At 38.1% G+C, this 19,473-nt stretch overlaps 1 protein-coding gene across 20 annotated transcripts in view; it reads right to left on the bottom strand.

Moving 5' to 3' along the window:
* EPB41L2 (erythrocyte membrane protein band 4.1 like 2) overlaps nucleotides 1-19,473 on the bottom strand; it is a 99,621-nt gene that overhangs the window by 11,054 nt on the left and 69,094 nt on the right. For 2 of the 20 annotated variants that reach the window (XM_072141529.1, XM_072141531.1), the window contains exons 10-21: nucleotides 18,418-18,515; nucleotides 17,779-17,951; nucleotides 16,634-16,800; nucleotides 13,634-14,269; nucleotides 11,372-11,434; nucleotides 10,171-10,317; nucleotides 5,455-5,604; nucleotides 3,528-3,581; nucleotides 2,808-3,341; nucleotides 1,477-1,599; nucleotides 589-687; nucleotides 131-154 (exon numbers count right to left, since the gene is read on the bottom strand). In XM_072141529.1, coding sequence (XP_071997630.1) covers nucleotides 131-154; nucleotides 589-687; nucleotides 1,477-1,599; nucleotides 2,808-3,341; nucleotides 3,528-3,581; nucleotides 5,455-5,604; nucleotides 10,171-10,317; nucleotides 11,372-11,434; nucleotides 13,634-14,269; nucleotides 16,634-16,800; nucleotides 17,779-17,951; nucleotides 18,418-18,515 — 2,268 coding nt within the window. Of the gene's footprint in view, nucleotides 1-130; nucleotides 155-588; nucleotides 688-1,476; nucleotides 1,600-2,807; nucleotides 3,342-3,527; nucleotides 3,582-5,454; nucleotides 5,605-10,170; nucleotides 10,318-11,371; nucleotides 11,435-11,769; nucleotides 11,806-13,633; nucleotides 14,270-16,633; nucleotides 16,801-17,778; nucleotides 17,952-18,417; nucleotides 18,516-19,473 lie in introns of all 20 variants that reach the window. The other 18 variants (XM_072141533.1, XM_072141536.1, XM_072141538.1 and 15 more) reach the window with 18 other exon arrangements.

Raw genomic sequence — 19,473 nt, 5'->3', positions numbered from 1 at the left:
AAATAGAACAAATAGCTCATGTTTGTCGTAACAACCAAAGACAAAAGTAAGACTTACAATTTTTTTGTTGATTTACACAAACTATATTCATTATTTTATAATATTTAAAAACTTAGAGGAGTATTCTCACCTGGGCATTCACAATAAATGTAATCTGCAATAAATATACATTTATTTAATTGTATGTTATTAAAATAAGAGTTAATGTCAGATTGCAATTTCCCATAAATGTAGCCACCTAATTACATAATCCCCCTTGTATACGACCACCACTATTCTTTCAGTAGTGGCCAGACATGCACTATTGAGGCCTGACTGATTACCTGGATTCAGTGTCCATTACCAAGGGACATGGATAATACATCTATGGGAAATTATCTTCACACAGCTCCAAATTTTTTTAACATCAAATTGAAGAAATGTACGGATATGTCCAAATCAGACTACCCCTTTAAATATTTATGTGATTGGTCAACTCCACAGTATTATCCATAAATAAATGACTGCCGGAAAGATAAAAGGATTCTACCAGCTTGGAGCTAGTAAGCACCCGCAAATGTGGAAGACCTGAATACAATCTCAGTTTACCTTGGTGATGTGTGTTGTTGTAGTGGTCAGAACGGAGTCGGATGTGATTGTCTGAGCACTCAGTAAAATCCCTGGTTCACTGTCTCCAGCACCATCCAGCTTTATGGGGGAAGGGGGGGGGGGGGGCATAATGACAAGATGACATTAATACAGAACAATGCAAATTTGATACAAACATAGGCAGGTCAGTTATGGAGCAGTGCCCGGTCCTATATACTGAATGTCATTTATTATTTCTGTATTATTAATAATGCACACTCGGCATGTTTAGCAAAGCTGCAACCTTGGCATACTGTAGAAGGCAACATAAAATTACATTGCCTCCCATCCTGGGAATACATACAATAATGGCTTTTAATTCCACCCCCCCCCCCCCGCAAAAAAAAAACAAAACACAACAACAACTATATGATCAGAGCAGAATCAAACTGCTCCCCAGGCTGTGCTTGCATGGAACATGTGATGTTTAAGATTTTATCCTATATTCACATGATTTATTCAATTACGTGTTGACAGCACGTAATGACTTAATGGCCTAAGAAATAGTCAAGTAATTGGATTTGACAAAACTACTGATATCATTTGTACTCATTTTTGCTGCAGCGCACATTTACAAATACGTAACAAGATCCTGCAGACTGTCACTAGAAACATGGAGCAAAGATGACATTTATTCCCAGAGTCTCTGGAGCAAGTTATCATTTTCATAAAGAGAAGATGTTAAGCACAAGGCTTTTTCTTCCGAGAAGAGGTTAGTATAAAAAAAACTTTCCACAACTAAAGATATTATGAGGATGGAGTACAGAACTAATTTTTCATGACCTAGGTATGTTGTTTCCATAGATTACATGTCACATATCTAATTGTCAGCCATGTAAGTAACTCTACCTGCGCAGATTCAAAGGTAATGGTTTTTGTCTCAGTTTGAACTATTGGAACTTCTTTTGTTGAAATTTCTGTCCTTTGTGTGGCATCAGAAAGTGTGACCATCTCTGTTTTCACCACTGGAGGCTACAGAGAAAGAAGCATATCATTCTTGTACACAGAACATAGGAACATTTTGAGTAGCTTTTCTCTATCCAAGGAAGCCAAAGAAAAAAAAGGCTAGAAGGAGCAAGGTATGAGGTCTTGTTAATAAATCTTGGAACTATAAAATATGATAGCCTTCCCTTAATATTAATTGTAGGGGTCAATTTCAGGAACCACAACTTTTTGATTATTTACTAGGCACAGGTATGTACTTTTATCAGTAGCTGTACCAGTTATCCAATGTCATTACACTATCATTTTATTCAAGTGAATGAGAAAGTGGGTTACATATACGAAGTTGGGGACTGCCTGTACTGCTAAAAGTACATAAGTATCTAAAAATCTGTTATGATACCCTATTGGTGGGTGTGTGCGGATTCAAAATCCAGGCAAAGCAGCATCTATTCTTTTAGGTCCTATTCACACAGGCGTATTCAGTTCATACAAATGGGTGACTGTATAACGGCTATTAAATCTAGACTGAGCACTGCCCTGGGACCCAGATTGCCATCAGTCATCTATGATGTTAGGAGTCCTAATTTACCTTCCCCACCTTATGTCATGTAATAAAAGCATGACTGCAGGGAATGGCCGTCATACAGAACATATTCAATGGACTGGATAATACCATGTGAAGGTGGCCTACATCATTTTAACAGCACTTAAATTAGAGAATGGTAGATTTACCCACCTAAAGATTTAGAACACTGACCATGCAGGTTCTGTAAAATGTTAATACACACTCATGAAGAGGCTGCTATATAGATAGATAGATCTCAAATACCGTGGGTGGAATGAGAAAGTCGAAGATTTTAGAGACATCAGCACATACATAAAACACAGGAAGGAGGAGACTAATAGGAATTTTATGAAGCTTTATAATTAGTAGTTATTATGTATCTATAATGAACTAACAAAGAATTATACAGACAAGTCTAAAATACAGAGAACACATTCAGGAAAGACAAAAGTAAAACAAACATGTAAAGTGGAAAATTATTGTGCAATTAAAGATGGAAAAGAAAAGATGGTATAATGAATGTGGAAGTGTAAAGAATTGCAGATAGAAGCCATAATCACTAGTATGGCCTATTTTTTTTATGGACCTCCATAAAAAAGCAGTGGTATCACTCACTGCAATAAAATGTATAGGTGTATAAGAAAACACCTGCTAAGTTTTAACCATTTACCTCAGAACAACAAATAATTTGGGAAGAAGAATCAACGTCGATGTGAGACACATCGCCATTAATCTTGTTTTGCTCCTCTAGGTGAACTTCATGCACTTCTTCAACTTTCTCTTCACTTTCAAAAGTACTAACTGTGATTTCCTGGGATATAACTTCAGTCTTTTCTTGTATTTCCGTAACCGTTAACGTCACAGCATGGTCTTCACTTATCTGAGATTCTTTAACTGGTTCAACCTCCTTGACATCCTCTACACTTTCTTCGGGCTCTTCTGGTATAACGTGATCCGAAGCTCTACTTTCAGCTTTGTATTCTACCTCTTCATTCTCACTTTCACTACTACTATCATATGAAGACAATGACTGGGTGTCATTTTTATCCAAATCTTTTACTTCTGCATTCTGGTCACTGACATCGTTATAGTGCTCAATATCTCCATTTATTTCAGCTTTCAGGTCTTCCTTGACAGTTGTGTGTGTAATGTCAGAATCTGCCTGCTTTTTCTCCTCCACTATGTTCTGTGTCTCATCTGAGTTCTATATGAAAATGGATGAGGAAAATAAAAATAAATGAATAAATAAATAACCAAAACAAAAATTAAAAAATAGATTTCTGCATTTCATGGAGAATAAATAAAAAAAGTGATGAAGTCAACAGAAAAGTTGAAAAATGTGATGGTGATCAAGATGAACATATTGGTACTTATAGTACAATCTGAGCACCTCAAGAGCATCACTCAGTCCAGTGCGCATCCCTCGTGTTCTGGGCAAAAGTTTCTGTAGGACACAAGTATACATAAAAGGACACATAATCAATACAAAAAGATTAACGTAAAAACAATAAAACCTTGACGGAAAAAAAATAGCAACGTGGTAAAACATTACACGAAGATGGAACATGTAATAGAATCATAACGGGCACAAACACACAAGTAGATAAACACAATGTGGGCCAAACAGACAACCTATAGAGAACAACAAACCAAGAACTACAAACATATTATACAAAGAGGTAAATATTGTTCAGCTCATCAATAAAAATTGTGATATAATTACTGACTTTAGGGGTGACCTGTTTCTTTAAGCAACAATTTTAAGAAAATGTAATTATAATTGTATATTTACTTATATTCTGGAGCTTTACGCATTTGAGGAATAACAAATTACAGAATCATTATTTAATATTTCCCACAGTTGGCAACTAGACCAGTGATATCGTGATGGGAAGGATTTGCTGGCACAATTTCACAGTTAGGACCAGTTAACATCTCCTTCAGGTCTTTTGTTATTTCATCCAGTTACTGTGAGTCAAAACCAGGAGATGTGGAACACACAGAACAGGTGCAAGTCTTTCCATTACTGTATACTTTATCTCTGACATTGGAAAGAGACTTGTACCTGTTCTGTGTGTTCAACCACTCAAGGTTGGGCTAAAATAACTAAAGGAAATAACTGAAAACCTAATAGAGATTTGAACTGGCCCTTGCAGGTTTTAGTACGGATCTGTAGCAACAAGATCAGGACAAAACCATGTATAAATCTCTGTTTTCAAAACTTGTTCTCCTGCTTTTGAACTTTTCTTCTTCTAAAAGCAAGAGATAAATTCCAATCAATTGTCTTCTGTGCCATGTGGTGACAATGTAACCAGATGCTTCATATAGTGGCCAACAGTAGAATACATTAAACCAAAATATTTCTATAATTTTTAATATTCCACAAAATAGAAAAATACATTTTCAAGTCCAAAAAAAAAATCCTAAAATGAAACAGTTGTTTTTATTATTTTGTGACATATACGCTCTCATGTATAATTATACTAAAATATAAACAGTTACTTTTGATAGAGGCCAACAGCAACTTAATCCATAAATAAATTAAATCATAAGGAATAAGGGATGGAACTTAATGGAAATCTACCATCAAAATCAAGCATGATAAACCAAGGACAATTACTCAGATACAGGCACCGTGACTGTGGTAATCTTCTTATGTCTGTTATGAATGGCCCTTCCTACTAGAATCAACTTTTACAATTATACCAGGAACAGAGGCAGTGACAGTGTTAGAGGAGAGACAGTGTAACAACCTGTGAATCTGCAGCAGGAGGGGCTCTGGGAACTGCCCCAAAAGACTTTCAGGCTCATTAGCATAATTTTAAAAGTTGATTTTAGATGCCTGTATAAACAATAAAGAGGATAGTAATGCAGAAAGTTGAGAAAAAAACATGTGCATGATGTTTGAGACTAAGTAGAATGTTCATAACAACAGACACAAGAAATACAATTACCGAGTATACAAAGTATATTGTGTACATTTGTAATCTTTTGGAAAGTAAATATTTATGTAAGTATGGCCCTTTATAACATGAAGCAGACATAGTACAGTGGGTACAATGGTTTTGTTAGAAACAATCCTGTAGCTAAATTTCAGACATACAAAAGATTTAAAAATAAGCCAAAAACTAGAAGGGCCAGAACAATAATAAAAAGTCTGATTATATTTTTAAACAACCATCTTGTAGACAAAATAAAAGCCTTGAAAGAAATATGTTGTCTAACAGTCAAGTTATCAGGCAGGCATTGCCTTCTCATTTAGAGGCAGAGAATGGAAAGACAGGGAAAACATTACAGATTATGAAGAAAAAGTGCACCTCAGACAGTGGCGGAGAGTGAGTAACGCATAAGGTGGCACTGTGTGCACCATCATTCACAACATTGCCCTCTGCGGTCCAGTGGTTAGAAGACAAGATAGGAAAGCGTTCTTTACTAAACAGAATAGATGTTATCTCCTCTTCCAGGCTCTAGACAAGTTAGAAAGTGGAAAGCAAAGAGTTAAAGCAGAGATAAAAAGTGATGTTACTGTGAAGGCACCACAGAGAATGCACACAACACCAATGATGCACCAAGTCAATGATGGCAGCTACTGTAGGGTGCTCAATACAGAGCAATACAAGAACAATACAGAGCCAAGCAATCTATTTCTTGTGCTCTCTGCAATAGCAAAATATACAACTACATGTCAAACTTCTCTATCAAAATGTGTCAGACTGCCCCCCACCTTCCAAACCTTCAGACCCACCTGGTCCCTCACCTAGTGTCTCCATCTACCATCCCATATAGATTCCCAATCACTGTAGTTTTGTATTTTGGACTTGTATTTGTTCTCGTCTTAATGTAATGTATGTGAACTCCTCAATGATTGTACAGCACCATGGAATTTATGGGGCTCTATAAATAATAGTTTAATCAAACACACAATACATATAGCCCAACAGTTTAGTTGTAATGCTCATATTATAACCTTTAACCCATTTGAGAACAGAAAATGAATGAGAGCAAGAAGCTAAATTCTGTGATATAGGTTCATATGGAGAAGAAATTCTGAGAGACAGGACACTTCCATGTTCATTCATTGGCAGCCTTTTGTACACACACACACACACACACTATTAAGAGAGAGATGTCAATCACTCACCCTGCTCATAACAATCCAGTCAGGATTTACTTACTGTATTTTGTTTTTATCCAATATTTAATATCAACACTTAACCCTATAAAGAACAGAGTGCAACCCATCTTCCTTTTATGCTTCTTTACAAGGCAGCAGAAATTGCATAAGATAATTTTGCTTTAAAATATTTGAAAAAAAAAAAAAACCAAAAAAAAAAAAAACAAAAAACCACACACACCCAAAAACAAGCTAAGATGGAGTTATGAACCTGCAAAAAAAAAATCTCGCACTCAGTTTATGGAGACACAATATACACTATCCCTAGAGGATTTGGCAGTATTCACAGATTAATCATTTTTAGCACCATAACAGCTTCTCAGAAATAATAGAATACAATTTAGCACCATACATTTAAAAGCATGGAACTGGTTTTAAAAAGACTATATAATATTGTTATAGAGCACACATAGGGAAACGCCGTCATTAGTTCTTCGTTGATGCGCCCTGTAAAGTGTTAAGAAATAGTGGGGGGAAAAATTGGAGAATTTAGAGAACAAAACAGACCATTATAATAAATGTTATAAAAGGGGTTGTCCATGACTAGAAAATGTTTTCCCATCTTGAACAATCAAAGGATATTCACAAGAAATACTTGTTTGGTCAGCTTCAGCCTGTGTGTGCCTGTGTCAGTCTCCTCTCCTACACACTCATCCAGCTCCTTCAGGATGGTATGAAGCAGAGGAAGACATAGGATGCTGCAGCTGACTAAATATCGCAACGCGTTTCAGTGTCACAGAGTCTTTCAGAATAAGGGGCCCTAAGACAGAGGATAAAATAAATATAAGTACAATTAATGGAGATAACAGAAGGATAAATATTACATACATGGCAAAAAGAATGCATTAAAAAGACAAAAAAAACAGAAAAATATCTGGGATATAAATAGAAAATAGAGAAATGGACAATATTCAAATATAAACTTGACAATACCAGCTGGTTTGAAAGTGGAAAAAAGACAAAAGTTAATGCTTAAAGCTGGCAATAAAATGGTCATAATATGCTTAAATATAGAAAAATATCTGAATTTAATGTTTGCATAAATCAATCAGTGAACAAAAAACAAAACAAAAAGTGTGCTGTATGCACTGCATTTTATAATGTCAATAGAGGGGAGCAGCTCATGCCTAAATCTGGGAGTGGCGCATGCGTGTTTAGCCAAGAACCATCCAGACAGCGTAAGCTTCAGCTGTGTAAGCGATGTATCGTGTTTTATACAGAGATGTGTGTCCTGTGTGGAGTAGAGAATGAATTCTGTAAAACAAAATAGGGGGATAAGTTGGAACTTATTGGGGGATATTAGACGGCATGAAATTAGCTCTTCATATTATGAATAGGGGAAACTAAAAAGGGTGAAAGGGATTGGTGGGTACACCAAGATTAATACAGATGCATAAATGCTTACATTTAGAAGACAGCATATGCATGATCATTCATTCTCTCCTACACACAGGACACACATCTCTATCCTTTTTATAAGGTATACATCACAATACATCAGGTATTGGTCCACTACCTGTGCGCCAGTTTCCCTGACACTGCTTACCTGGCTTACATCGTCTGGGTGGTTCTAAGCTAAACACGCATGCGCCACTCCCATATTTCAGCCGGAGCAGCTCCGCTCCATTGACATTATAAACAGCAGCTCATAGCTTCGGGCATACACTTCTCATCCATGCAGCAGATCATGAGATTCCCTTTTTGTTCACTAAATGATTTATGCCAATATTAACTACATGTTAATTACTAGTTTTAAGCTTGTGTCTGAACGGAGAAATCTACCCATTATGAATTAACATTCAATACATTTTTTATATATTTATGGATATTTATGGGTTTTTTTTTATGGGTCCAGATTTTGCCTTTACATATTTAGAGAGATATTTTTATATATTGAGGCATTTTATCACCAGCATTAAGCATTCATTTTTGCCCTATTTCCACTTTCAAGCAAGTTGGTATTGTATAACTTTGTCTAGCTTATATTGGAATTGTCTCTCTCTATCCTCAATTCTACATATGTACAATATATACATATCCAAGACTTTTTCTGTTTTTAAATTTGTCATTTGACTTATTTGAATTTATTGGTTTTGCCACATATGTTATATTTATTTGTCTGTTATCTACACTCACCGGCCACCCGGTGTGGTCTTCTGCTGCTGTAGCCCATCTGCCTCAAAGTTCGACGTACTGTGCGTTCAGAGATGCTCTTCCTTGGTTGTAACGGGTGGCGATTTGAGTCACTGTTGCTTTTCTATCAGCTCGAACCAGTTTGCCCATTCTCCTCTGACCTCTGGCATCAACAAGGCATTTCCGCCCACAGAACTGCTGCTCACTGGATGTTTTTTCTTTTTCGGACCATTCTCTGTAAACCCTAGAGATGGTTGTGCGTGAAAATCCCAGTAGATCAGCAGTTTCTGAAATACTCAGACTAGCCCTACTGGCACCAATAACCATGCCACGTTCAAAGGCACTAAAATCACCTTTCTTCCCCATACTGATGCTCGTTTTGAACTGCAGGAGATTGTCTTGACCATGTCTACATGCCCAAATGCACCGAGTTGCCGCCATGTGATTGGCTGATTAGAAATTAAGCGTTAACGAGCCGTTGGACAGGTGTACCTAATAAAGTGGCCGGTGAGTATATATCAATTGTACCTAAATCTTATATTTATTTTATCCTCAGTCTCTTACAGTTACGAAAGGGGCCTTTTGTGACCCTGAAACGCATTGTGATATTGAGACCCTAAAATGTTCATCACCGATTACTGGTAGGGGTCAAAATGTAAAAAAAAAAAAAAAAAACTGCCAAAAATGTAATTCCTGGTGTCAGGTTTTCTTTCGGCATTGGTAGTTTAGCCTTGGAGAACTCCTGGAAAAGAAATTATTTACCACAGGAGTAGATATTGTACCAACTACAAAAAAGAAAAAATGAGGCCACAGCACACAAATGTGGCAGGGAATCCTTGCATCATAGTGAAATATTTCGCCATTCAAGTGAACAGCAGCGCAGATGATGCAAGAAGCCCCAGGCTGAAGACCTTTTAATACAGTCTGTGGTGTGCAAAAAAATCAACATTGAAACATTGTTCAAAATACACATTTGACTACATAGTGATTTTGGCAGATTTAAATTTTTTTAGGTTACTTGTTTAACCTCGTTTGTGAGGATCATAATCATGCCAGCCATTTTCTGCACAGAAAGAGCAACAACAAGGAATTCTTACCTTTTATTATTAAGCAACTAATATATATTTGTCCTTCCTAAACTTTTCTCTTGGCTTAACGTGCTGAAATATTTTGTGTAGCATAATTATGTGAAATCTATCCTATATGTGCACATATGGTGCAGTATGTCCAAATGACATTTATCCTATACATGTACATGTGTAGTGCAGTATGCCTACAAGGAGATATCCATCCTGTGTGTGCACGTGTGGGGAGATATCTATCACAGGTGTGTACACAATTGTGGTGCAGTGGAATTATGTGATGAGATATCTGTCCAATGTGTGTACATATGTGGTGCAGTATAATAATGTGAGGAGATATCTAGTAGTTTTTTCCAGAAGATTAATGTTATAATTAAGTAATAATAAGAGAGTAAGTAGTGTTAAAATGATGTTTGGGTTAAAGCTGTTTTTTTTTTATTTCACATCCTAAACTGCTGCATCTGTTGAGATAAATGATATCTTTTTTGTAACGTGTGTAGCTGATCTAGATAATACATTTATCTCCTGACTAGATAACATGCCTCTGTTTTTAAAAAAATCAATAAAGGAAATATCAGCAGCATGAATGTACCTTAAAACCACTAAGCATCACGATGCATGCACAAAGTAAATCTGTGACATACCCCGTGTGTCTGGAGAGGTAACGGAGTGATACAGCGCTTTTCCCATTCGTTGGGACGTGGCTCAGGTGTAGACTCCATGAAAGTGCGCTTGAGCTCACTAATGCTAGCCTGATGTTTCAAAATCTCATCTTGTGATTTATCCAGATCCTATTAATGGGTTATGTAAAAATGTAAAAAGATAAACAAAAATAAAATAAACAGAACAAGACATAAAAGAACTTAAATGTCAAGACAAATTAGCCACTTCTAACATTGAAAGGTGTTAAAAGACAAAATGTTTGACCTGTTGTAACTATAAATAGGCTAAATAAGACTGGGATGAAATCCATAAGATGTTGCTAAACATGTGAGAGAGAGTCACATGAGATTAGGTAAATTCAGATTTAGAACAACTTTACGTTTGTCCAAATGGGAATACAAAGTTTTATTAAGTTTTTCTATAAGACATTCTCTCGAATTAAAAGGTCATAGATTCTGTTATGGCTTCAAGACAAAAAGCGGATGACTAGGTTGAGATCAAACAGGTCTTATAATGAAGTGGACATACCAGGTCATTCATTTTGCTTTACAAAAGTTGTTAAACCATTATCAAAGTAAAACTCTGACTACCACCGTCTGATAAACGCTCTCATTATGCATAAATAAGCTTCTAATTAATAACTGGGATAATGAAATGCATAATTCATCAGTACGAAAAGTCAGAGCAAATCTTTGATGATTAAAATGGTCTTTAACAAACAGCTTATTAGAAAAGCTGCAACAAGCAACATCATGTTAGTTTGGTTAGAATGTAAAGAAATGTCACAGTGCAAAAAGTGACATAACCACATTAAAACAATGGATGAAGAAATAAAACAGAAAATGCATGGGAATGATGACATCCAGGTTGGCTCCACAGTGGAGCCCCCCAATGTTCCATACTGGCTGTTAATGTGGTCATTAAACAAATTAACAAGTAATGTGATAGCATATAAATAGCATAGTAAAGAAGATCTTTTTGCCTTTATATAGTAAAGGATATTGGCATGTATAACATCACAAAGACCTACAGGCCATCTCTGGGAGAAGTCTACACCTGAAGTCACAGCATGCTCTTCTCCCACCCCAGCAGTCATGCAATTCATGCACTGTGCCTTGAGCAGCGCCCTGCATGTGACAGCCCCACCCTTGCAGCCCATGGAAAGGTTGCCTTTATACAAACCTCCAACATTAAATTGCTATGCCTCACATAAATATTTTCTCCATGTACTCTCAAAGACTTGCTCTGTGAAATTAAAGTTAAAAACGAAAAAATATGAAGCAGAACCAACAAGCACAATTTGGTATAAATGGTTGGACTGACAACTTAAGCTGCACACAAAATAAGGCTGCAGCTGCCCTTTTCTGCTGCTCATATTATGTAAAAAGCTTGGTAGTTTTAGAGAGATCAACTTAATATTCTGTAGGAAAGGGTCTAGAAAATGTTATCAATCCAAGTAGAATACCAAAAAAGTACTAACAAAAAGGTGGTGGTGGGGTTTGAACACACTACACATTCAAGCACATATAGATCTGACAGCAAGGCGTGCAGGCAAAAATTTCAAGGGCAACATTCAACACCTGCTGTTTGGGAGTCTCATCCTCTTCTTTATCCAGCTGAAGCAAAGCATGAAACAGATTTGGAGGTAAAAGAGAAAAAGGCTCTAACTGGCCATTTTTTGCCAACCTGGTTTACAATATTTTTATCACAAGTTAATGTTACAATTTTTTTTTTTCGTTTTATATGGCAAATGAATATAGCAGGTGATAAAAGTGAACTTTGTAATACACTTCATTAGGTAAAGCAGCTTCTCTGTGCCTTTTTTCAATACTCTGTGTCAGGCCTCTTGCACAATATGTCATCCCAATTCCCATGGACAGCGCACCTTGTACAGAAAGGGAATCCTTGCATTATACCAAAATATGATGCAAGGGTTTCCCAGTCTGTGCCAGCCGGACTCCAGTCCCATAACAGTTTCAAAGGTGCTGGCAGTGAAGCACAGATTAAAAAGACAGACATGTCAGTCTTAGTAATTCATCGCTTTACTTGGAACTCTGTATAGTGTAGTTATTCCTCCAGAAAATGAACAAATAAACTGACAACGGTCAGGGAACAAACTACTCCCCTGACAGAGACTTCTCACCAGCACAGTTTAGGGAACTCATCTAGCCAAACCAGTATCCTACACTGTGCTGATGAGAGGCAAAAAAAACCCCCATTGAAACAGCATTGTCTACAGCTGGGAGTATGTTTCTTTAAGAAAATACATATTGGTTTGGCTTTTATCCCATATCATGTTAATAGCCTTCTGTGTACATCATGTTTAATGTATTGGAAGCTGCCATTTTAGGTAGCACTGAGCCAAAGTTTTCCTCATACCACCATTAAATGTACATAAAGGTGCAAATAATCCAAGGGGGAACACACACACAGAACGGCTTATGGTCTACGCGTTTCGGAAAACTCCTTAATCATAACCTAGGTCATGATTAATGAGTTTTCGGAAAACGTGTAGACCATAAGCCGTGGTTCTGTGTGCGTTTCCCCCTTTTTGGCTGCGTTTCTCTTTTTATATTTCAATAAAGAAAATATCACGTTTTTACCTACAACCGGAGTGTCCGTGGAGCTGGATTATTTGCACCTTATGTATTTCTTGGGTTTGGAACAAAGAGAATCCGTGCTTGGACTCCCGGTCATATGCTGCTATGCCTTCAGGTGAGCTGACTCCTCACTCTTCTATATATACCATTAAATGTAGTTACATATGTCATATTATACTTGTAAGAATACAGCACAACCTGCAAGCCTGTTTTCTGTCCACCTTTCTGTGGTTTTCCAACACTTACTCCACTTTTGGCATAAAGACCAGAAGAAAGGGCAGAATATTTCTAATAAAATATATTTCATAGTAAAATACTAAGAAAGTACTTTATTTTTTCCTTTACTCTTTAAAATATTAATAGAGAAGTTTATATGTTATAAAGTGGAAAATAATTAAAATATTATAAATTGAAGTCATTATTTAATTGATCTTAGGATATGATTATGTCCATTAATCCATAAAAAGTAAATTATACACTGGAAAAACTATTCAATTTTAAAAACACAAAAAGTTTCCCAATATGTTTGCACAAAATTATTAGGATGTGTGTAAAGAGAATTGTGCCTAGATATACTAAACTTTAGGGATCTTTTCAATATGTGCCACAATAAAAATTATAAAATGTACATACACATACATGTGTGTTTGGTGTGTGCCGATATTCAAACAACTTTACTATTGAATTTGTTGGAACAGGTAAAACAATAAAACCACACTTTTTCCAGTGTGGCAGAAAATATACAAAGTGGACTTCCATTGCATGGCTTGAACAGCCTTTTATGAGAAATAACATATAGACGTGAAAACCAAGTGCAAGTGGCAGCTATAATATTGTTACACACCTCTTCCCCTGCTTTCTCATTCAGGTCAGAGTCATAAAAGGAGCCCAATGGATTCGGCTTAGGCTCCAGGTAGCAAAGAGACAGGGCCAAAGGGAGGGAAAGGATCAATGAAAATGGGACAGACTGAGAGGCTGAAAGGAGCAGCACAAAGATGAGGACAAGAGATGGTATGAAGGAAGGAGAAGTAAGTGGAACATAGCGCTGCAGACTTGATGGCAGGAAAGAGACACAAACTTCTGGCAGACTGGGGAAACTAATGTATCCATCCTCATCAAGCAAGGAAGGGAACTTTAAAGGGAAAATTTTGCATAAACTGAATGAGAAGAAGCCACATTCCCCTGCCTTGCACTTTAAGGACAGATGGCTATTGTAAACTGCTACAGGAGAAAAATGGCTGCCTGCATCAGTGGTGGATTCCAGGATTTTCGCTATCAAATCACTGTGGATAGGTGTCATTTCCTTGGCAGTACAATCTTTATTATATATGCCTTCATCACTAGAGGATATTTCATGTTGTTCCTCCACTGCCTCATCATCTGAAATGTCAGAAGCTAAGTCCATCTCAGGGATGGATGGCAGGTTTGCTGAAATGGTATGACTGCAGTGAATGGGTGACTGTGATGATGGGTGACTGAGCTATTTCAACAACACCAGCAGCAAGCAGGTGGTGGATATGGGTGTGTATAAAAATGCAGTATTGTAAAAAATAAAGAGTGAAAAAATGTGTACGCAATAGGAACAGAGAAAGAAAAAAAAAAAGATAGAAATAATGTTAGTAACAAATAAGTACAAGTCCATACAGAACTGTGCAATAAGAAAACAATTATATTAATTTAGTGAAAAGGGAAATATGCATTTATACATGCCGCAATCCATGATCATATAGAGCCCATGAGGTCCACCCAAATACTCACACCAGCACCCCATCACAAACTATATAGCACCTTACATTTTTCACCCGATAACAGTTCTCTCTATTATCTGAAACCCAGCATGCAAAAGACAAGAGAAGCAGTAAATTCAGGATTACAACACAGTGATGCAGGCAGGTCAGGGGACGGGATCTAATTCAGATGAAAATCGATATCAATTTATATTTTATTTAAAAGAATTTTACAGAATCTTTTTGGAAACAGTATTGTAAATGCATTGTAGCAGAAAAAGTTACTTGTTAATAATCCAAGCTGAAAATTTTAATCTTTCTAAAGGCTAACCAGATGATATCTAGCCTAACTCTTCACCCTTCACCTGGTGGAAAGCCCAAAGAACCCCTGAATCTCCTTCTCATTCACGCCGTCTCTACTGACGGTTGTTTCATTCCTCCCTAGAACAAGATGTAAGATGTAAGGCTGTATGCACACTAATTATAGTGCAGGTCCCATTCCTTCCCCAATTTGCAGCATAGACGCTCATTTCCCATCTACGTGGGTAAGGTGAGCTGGGCTCACCCCCGCATTCTCCCATTGGTCACAACAGGATCACTTTCCCCTATTTGCAGCCCATACGGTCCTGTGCACTGAGGGCTTCTACTCAGTGTACAGCGTTGTCTCTGCTGCCCAGAGGCTGGTGCCACACGCAACGCTTTGTCTGCGTTTGAAAACGCAAACAAAGCAGCACCCACCAGGCCGGGCCTCGGCCCGATCGCATCAGCATTTCTATGGAAACGCCTGCGATCGGGAACGAGCCGCCGGTGTTTTGCGCTTATTTAACACAAAACACAGGCAGCTCGTTCCCGATCGCAGGACTTTCCATAGAAATGCTGATGCGATCGGGCCAAGGCCCGGCCCAGCGTTTTCAAATGCAGACAAAGCGCTATGTGTGGCACCAGCCAGAGTTTTGAGGAGAGCAGAGCCAGGAAATGGTGGGTGGGACAAATGTAACAAGTGACCTCCTGATCTGCAAGAAGGGGAAGAGGAGAACTACATGCTCAGGAGCACGACTACATAAAAACATTTTGATTTTTTTTATGGTGCCGAGTTTCAACTTGCATATGATTTCCCTCCAGTCTGGCAGGCCATCCTGTTGCACCCTGAATATTCAGCACAATATTGAACTGAAAATGTGTGTATATGTGTGAGATCTCTATAGTTATTTTCTCGTTGTTCTGCTGCATAAGAGAATGATAGAATAAGCTGCCTGAAACCAGACAATACAGTGCTATATAAAAGGACATCTACCACCAAGATCAAGGATTGTAACCCAAACACACTGACATACTGGTGTGTACCACCTCTGGCAGGATCTGCTCTTCTTTTAGCTTCTGATGCCCTGGTTTTTACAACAAAAGGCTTTAAGAGTTATGCAATGAGCCTGAGGGGCTCCAGGCTCTATAGATGTTAATGGAGCCTGGAGCCTCTCAGGGTAAATTGCATAATATTTAAAAACAAGGGCATAGGAAGATTAAGGTAAAGAGCAGATCCTGCCAGAGGGGCACACACACCAGTATGTCAGTGTGCTTGGGTAACAATCCTTCATCCTGGTGGTAGATGTCCTTTAAAGGAAACCTACCACTTCTGATGGTAGGTAGGAGATGTAAACACCGGGCACCAGCTCAGCCGCGCGCGCGCACGGCCGCGCGCAGCGCCGAAGCTACCTCGGAGAGGTAAATCAAAATGTGTTTAAACCGCGATATAGCGGTTTAAAACACTCGCTAAGGTAAGCTCCGACACCAGCTCACCCTGAGCTGGTGCCCGGTGTTTACATCTCCTACCTACCATCAGAAGTGGTAGGTTTCCTTTAATGTAGATGTGTCAGAAATATATAAAAATGTAGTGTGAAGTGACACCTGTATCAGATCTTAAAATGAATCTTCATTTCCAAAAGTGGTATACAAGGAAGCACTTCCAAGAGTTTGATATTATTTGATGAACATTTAAAATAAATGCAGTTGCAGCAGGCAAATAAACCATCCATAATCGCAAGGAAAAAAACTACAGTATGCCATAAAGTGGTAGTAAATAGAAATGCTTCTGTTATTATGCTAGTTGCTAGTACCCTTACCTTTGTATCATTGGGGAACACTGAAGGAGTACTGGGTGTTGAGACATGATCATGGGCTTCTTGTGTTGCAGCCTCTGATCCAGGCACTACACCATCAACAGCACTGCCTCCACCAGGAACATGGATGTCTTTTAGGAGGCTCTGATCTGTGATACCTCCAAGTGGAGCTTTGAGAAAAAAAGAATTTATGTAATAAATACATTGTATAATAAGGGGTTCTGCAGTTCAATTTAAAGCAAAATCTGTCAGGTGCTTTATGTGGTCAGAAGGCAGGGAATGGGAGTTCCTGCTCGATTTGCAAAGAGGTTGGAGCCTCTTTGTATTTCTGATACAACCTATGGGGCCGGGGAACATCAAGCTCTGGCACATGATAAATGCCCACAGCAAGTAGCGCTTATTGACAGCCTTAAATGTGTTCACACACAGGGAAAGCTGTCTTTAATGGACAGCACTCAACATTGTAAAACATTTTATAAAACTTTCCATAGCAGGTAATAGTCAGCAGATGGCAGCAAAGTATAAAAGGCTTCCACCAGATGATTATATAACACTGCGCCGTGAACCTCCCTGTCATAATAAATATTTAAATATTACATGTGCAGAATCTGCCATGAAATATTAGACTTGTTTAATAGGAGAGGTTATTGAAATACTGCAGCTTTGCTGAATCCTATAAAGCAGTGCATATAGTTGAGACAGGCACAAGATCAATATGATAAATGCACAGGACTACCATTTCTAAAAGGGTAATTACCCAAATAACATCTCGCATAGTACTGGAGATAAATGTATGATAGACCTCCAGTTACCTATCTGACTAGATGCTACGAGGCTCAGTATACCTATGATAAAACCCAGCTGCCCTAGAATCTCAGACGAGGAAGGGTTCACATGAGGACGCAGGGACGCATCACTGTCAGTGTCTTCACTGCTTTCAACATTTTTCCTATGGTGATTAAGATGACAGTACATCCATGTATGACATAGGTATCCTTTATTAAATCCAATTGCCTTAAAAGCTTTAAAAAATATATATATTTTATATAAATCATTGCTCCCTATAATACAAAAATAATTTATCTCCTCAAAAACTTTTAAAGAAATAAACCCCTGTGTATCCCAAAATGGATCTGCTTAAGTGTTACCTCCATCAAGACTTCTGGATACACGTTTGCTAGATGTGCGTTCAAAATATGGGGCTGGTCTGTCAATCCTTGTGCTGGCTTCCCGAGTCTGAGATTGTGTGCGACCACTGTACCGAAATTTGGATCCCAGGGTCAGGAACCTGGCTTTTGGGGGCTGTTCAGGAGACGAGAGCCTGGAAGACAATTCAACATAAAAATCATCAAAACTCTGAAGCAATATATCATTTCAACTTAAAACTGAAGGAAACATCAGAGTGGTCAACATTCTGGGCATAACACAACTTTATTCTCCAATGCACAGGTAATCTAAATCCTTTGTATAGGTTACACTGTAAACTAGAGAGGAACATAGAGAGGCTTGACATAGTATGTAATATACTATACGGCTACAAGTATGTTGATAACAGTCCCTCCTACCTACATGAGCTTTTTTAAACTTAAAATAAAAAGTTTCAATTCCTATACCTAGACTAGGTAGCTGTAGAAGAAACTGGAAATGGGTTTGAAAAACTATTTTTAATCCTTGTCAAAAATAATATAATCCTAAGCGGTAACAAATTGGAAATTAGAAAGTTGTACAAAACCATTTTAGAGAATGAATGCCATTGCTCAGCTGTAAGGTCGTGTATGTAACAATACCTGTAGAATGTATGATGTTCCACACAAACTTTCCACAATCTCTTGGCAGCACGATGGTTGGGCAGCTTGAACCCAATGGTGCTCTCAAACTGTTCCAGCTGGAAGACAAAGTCAACATAACTTTAAAATAAATATTTACCGCGCTTTACTAAAGTTTTAGACAACTGTGAAAAAGCTGCATAGTAAGAAGCGAATGAACAAAATAAAAACTTAATGAAATCAATATTCGCTTTGATCACACTTTGGCTTCTAGGAACACGTGCACACAGTATTTTAAAGAACTCAACAGTGTAGTTGTTCCTAACCACAGATCTTCTTTGGATGTAGGCTTGCTTACATTCAGCGGTTTCTTCCAGTACTCCCAGACTATGTGACGTCCTATCAGAACTTTGAGTACTCCTAGTCCTTGGCTGTATGTTTGAGGAGGTTGTCCTATGAACCGTTTTTTCTCAGCACACAAGACACTATTTATGTGGACCATACCCTGTACACCATTTGCTGAAATGAAATCCCAAACTTTCAAGGAACCTGAACCATGCATCCCTGTTACCTGCAGTGATTGTACTGCTCCCCCCAGCTCTTCTGCAAACAAACCGCTGGCACAGCATGGTGGCTGAGTGGGTAGCACTTCTGCCTTGCAGCACTGGGGTCCTGGGTTCGAATCCCACTCAGGTCAACATCTGCAAAGAGTTTGTATGTTCTCTCCGTGTTTGCGTGGGTTTCCTCCGGGTACTCCGGTTTCCTCCCACACTCCAAAAATATACTGTTAAGTTGTTTAGATTGTGAGCCCCATGGGGACAGGGACCAATTTGACATGCTTGTGCAGCACTGCGTAATCTGTGTGCGCTATATAAGAATTATTATTATTATTACAGCCAAATGTTGATTCTTCCATCTAGAGTGTCTTCAGCTACCCATTCTTCATCCTAGTAGCCAAGTTATTCTATATACGGTAGTCCCTTGCCTGATTTTTCATGTTAGACCTTTTGACTTCAATCTAATTTGGGCTAGACGTCTACACACAGTAGATGGGTTACTTGGATCCCACTAGTTTCT

The sequence above is a fragment of the Engystomops pustulosus genome, chromosome 3 (genome assembly GCF_040894005.1).
Source record: "Engystomops pustulosus chromosome 3, aEngPut4.maternal, whole genome shotgun sequence".
Taxonomy (NCBI): Eukaryota; Metazoa; Chordata; class Amphibia; order Anura; family Leptodactylidae; genus Engystomops; species Engystomops pustulosus.
This window is presented reverse-complemented; position numbering and strand designations above follow the sequence as displayed.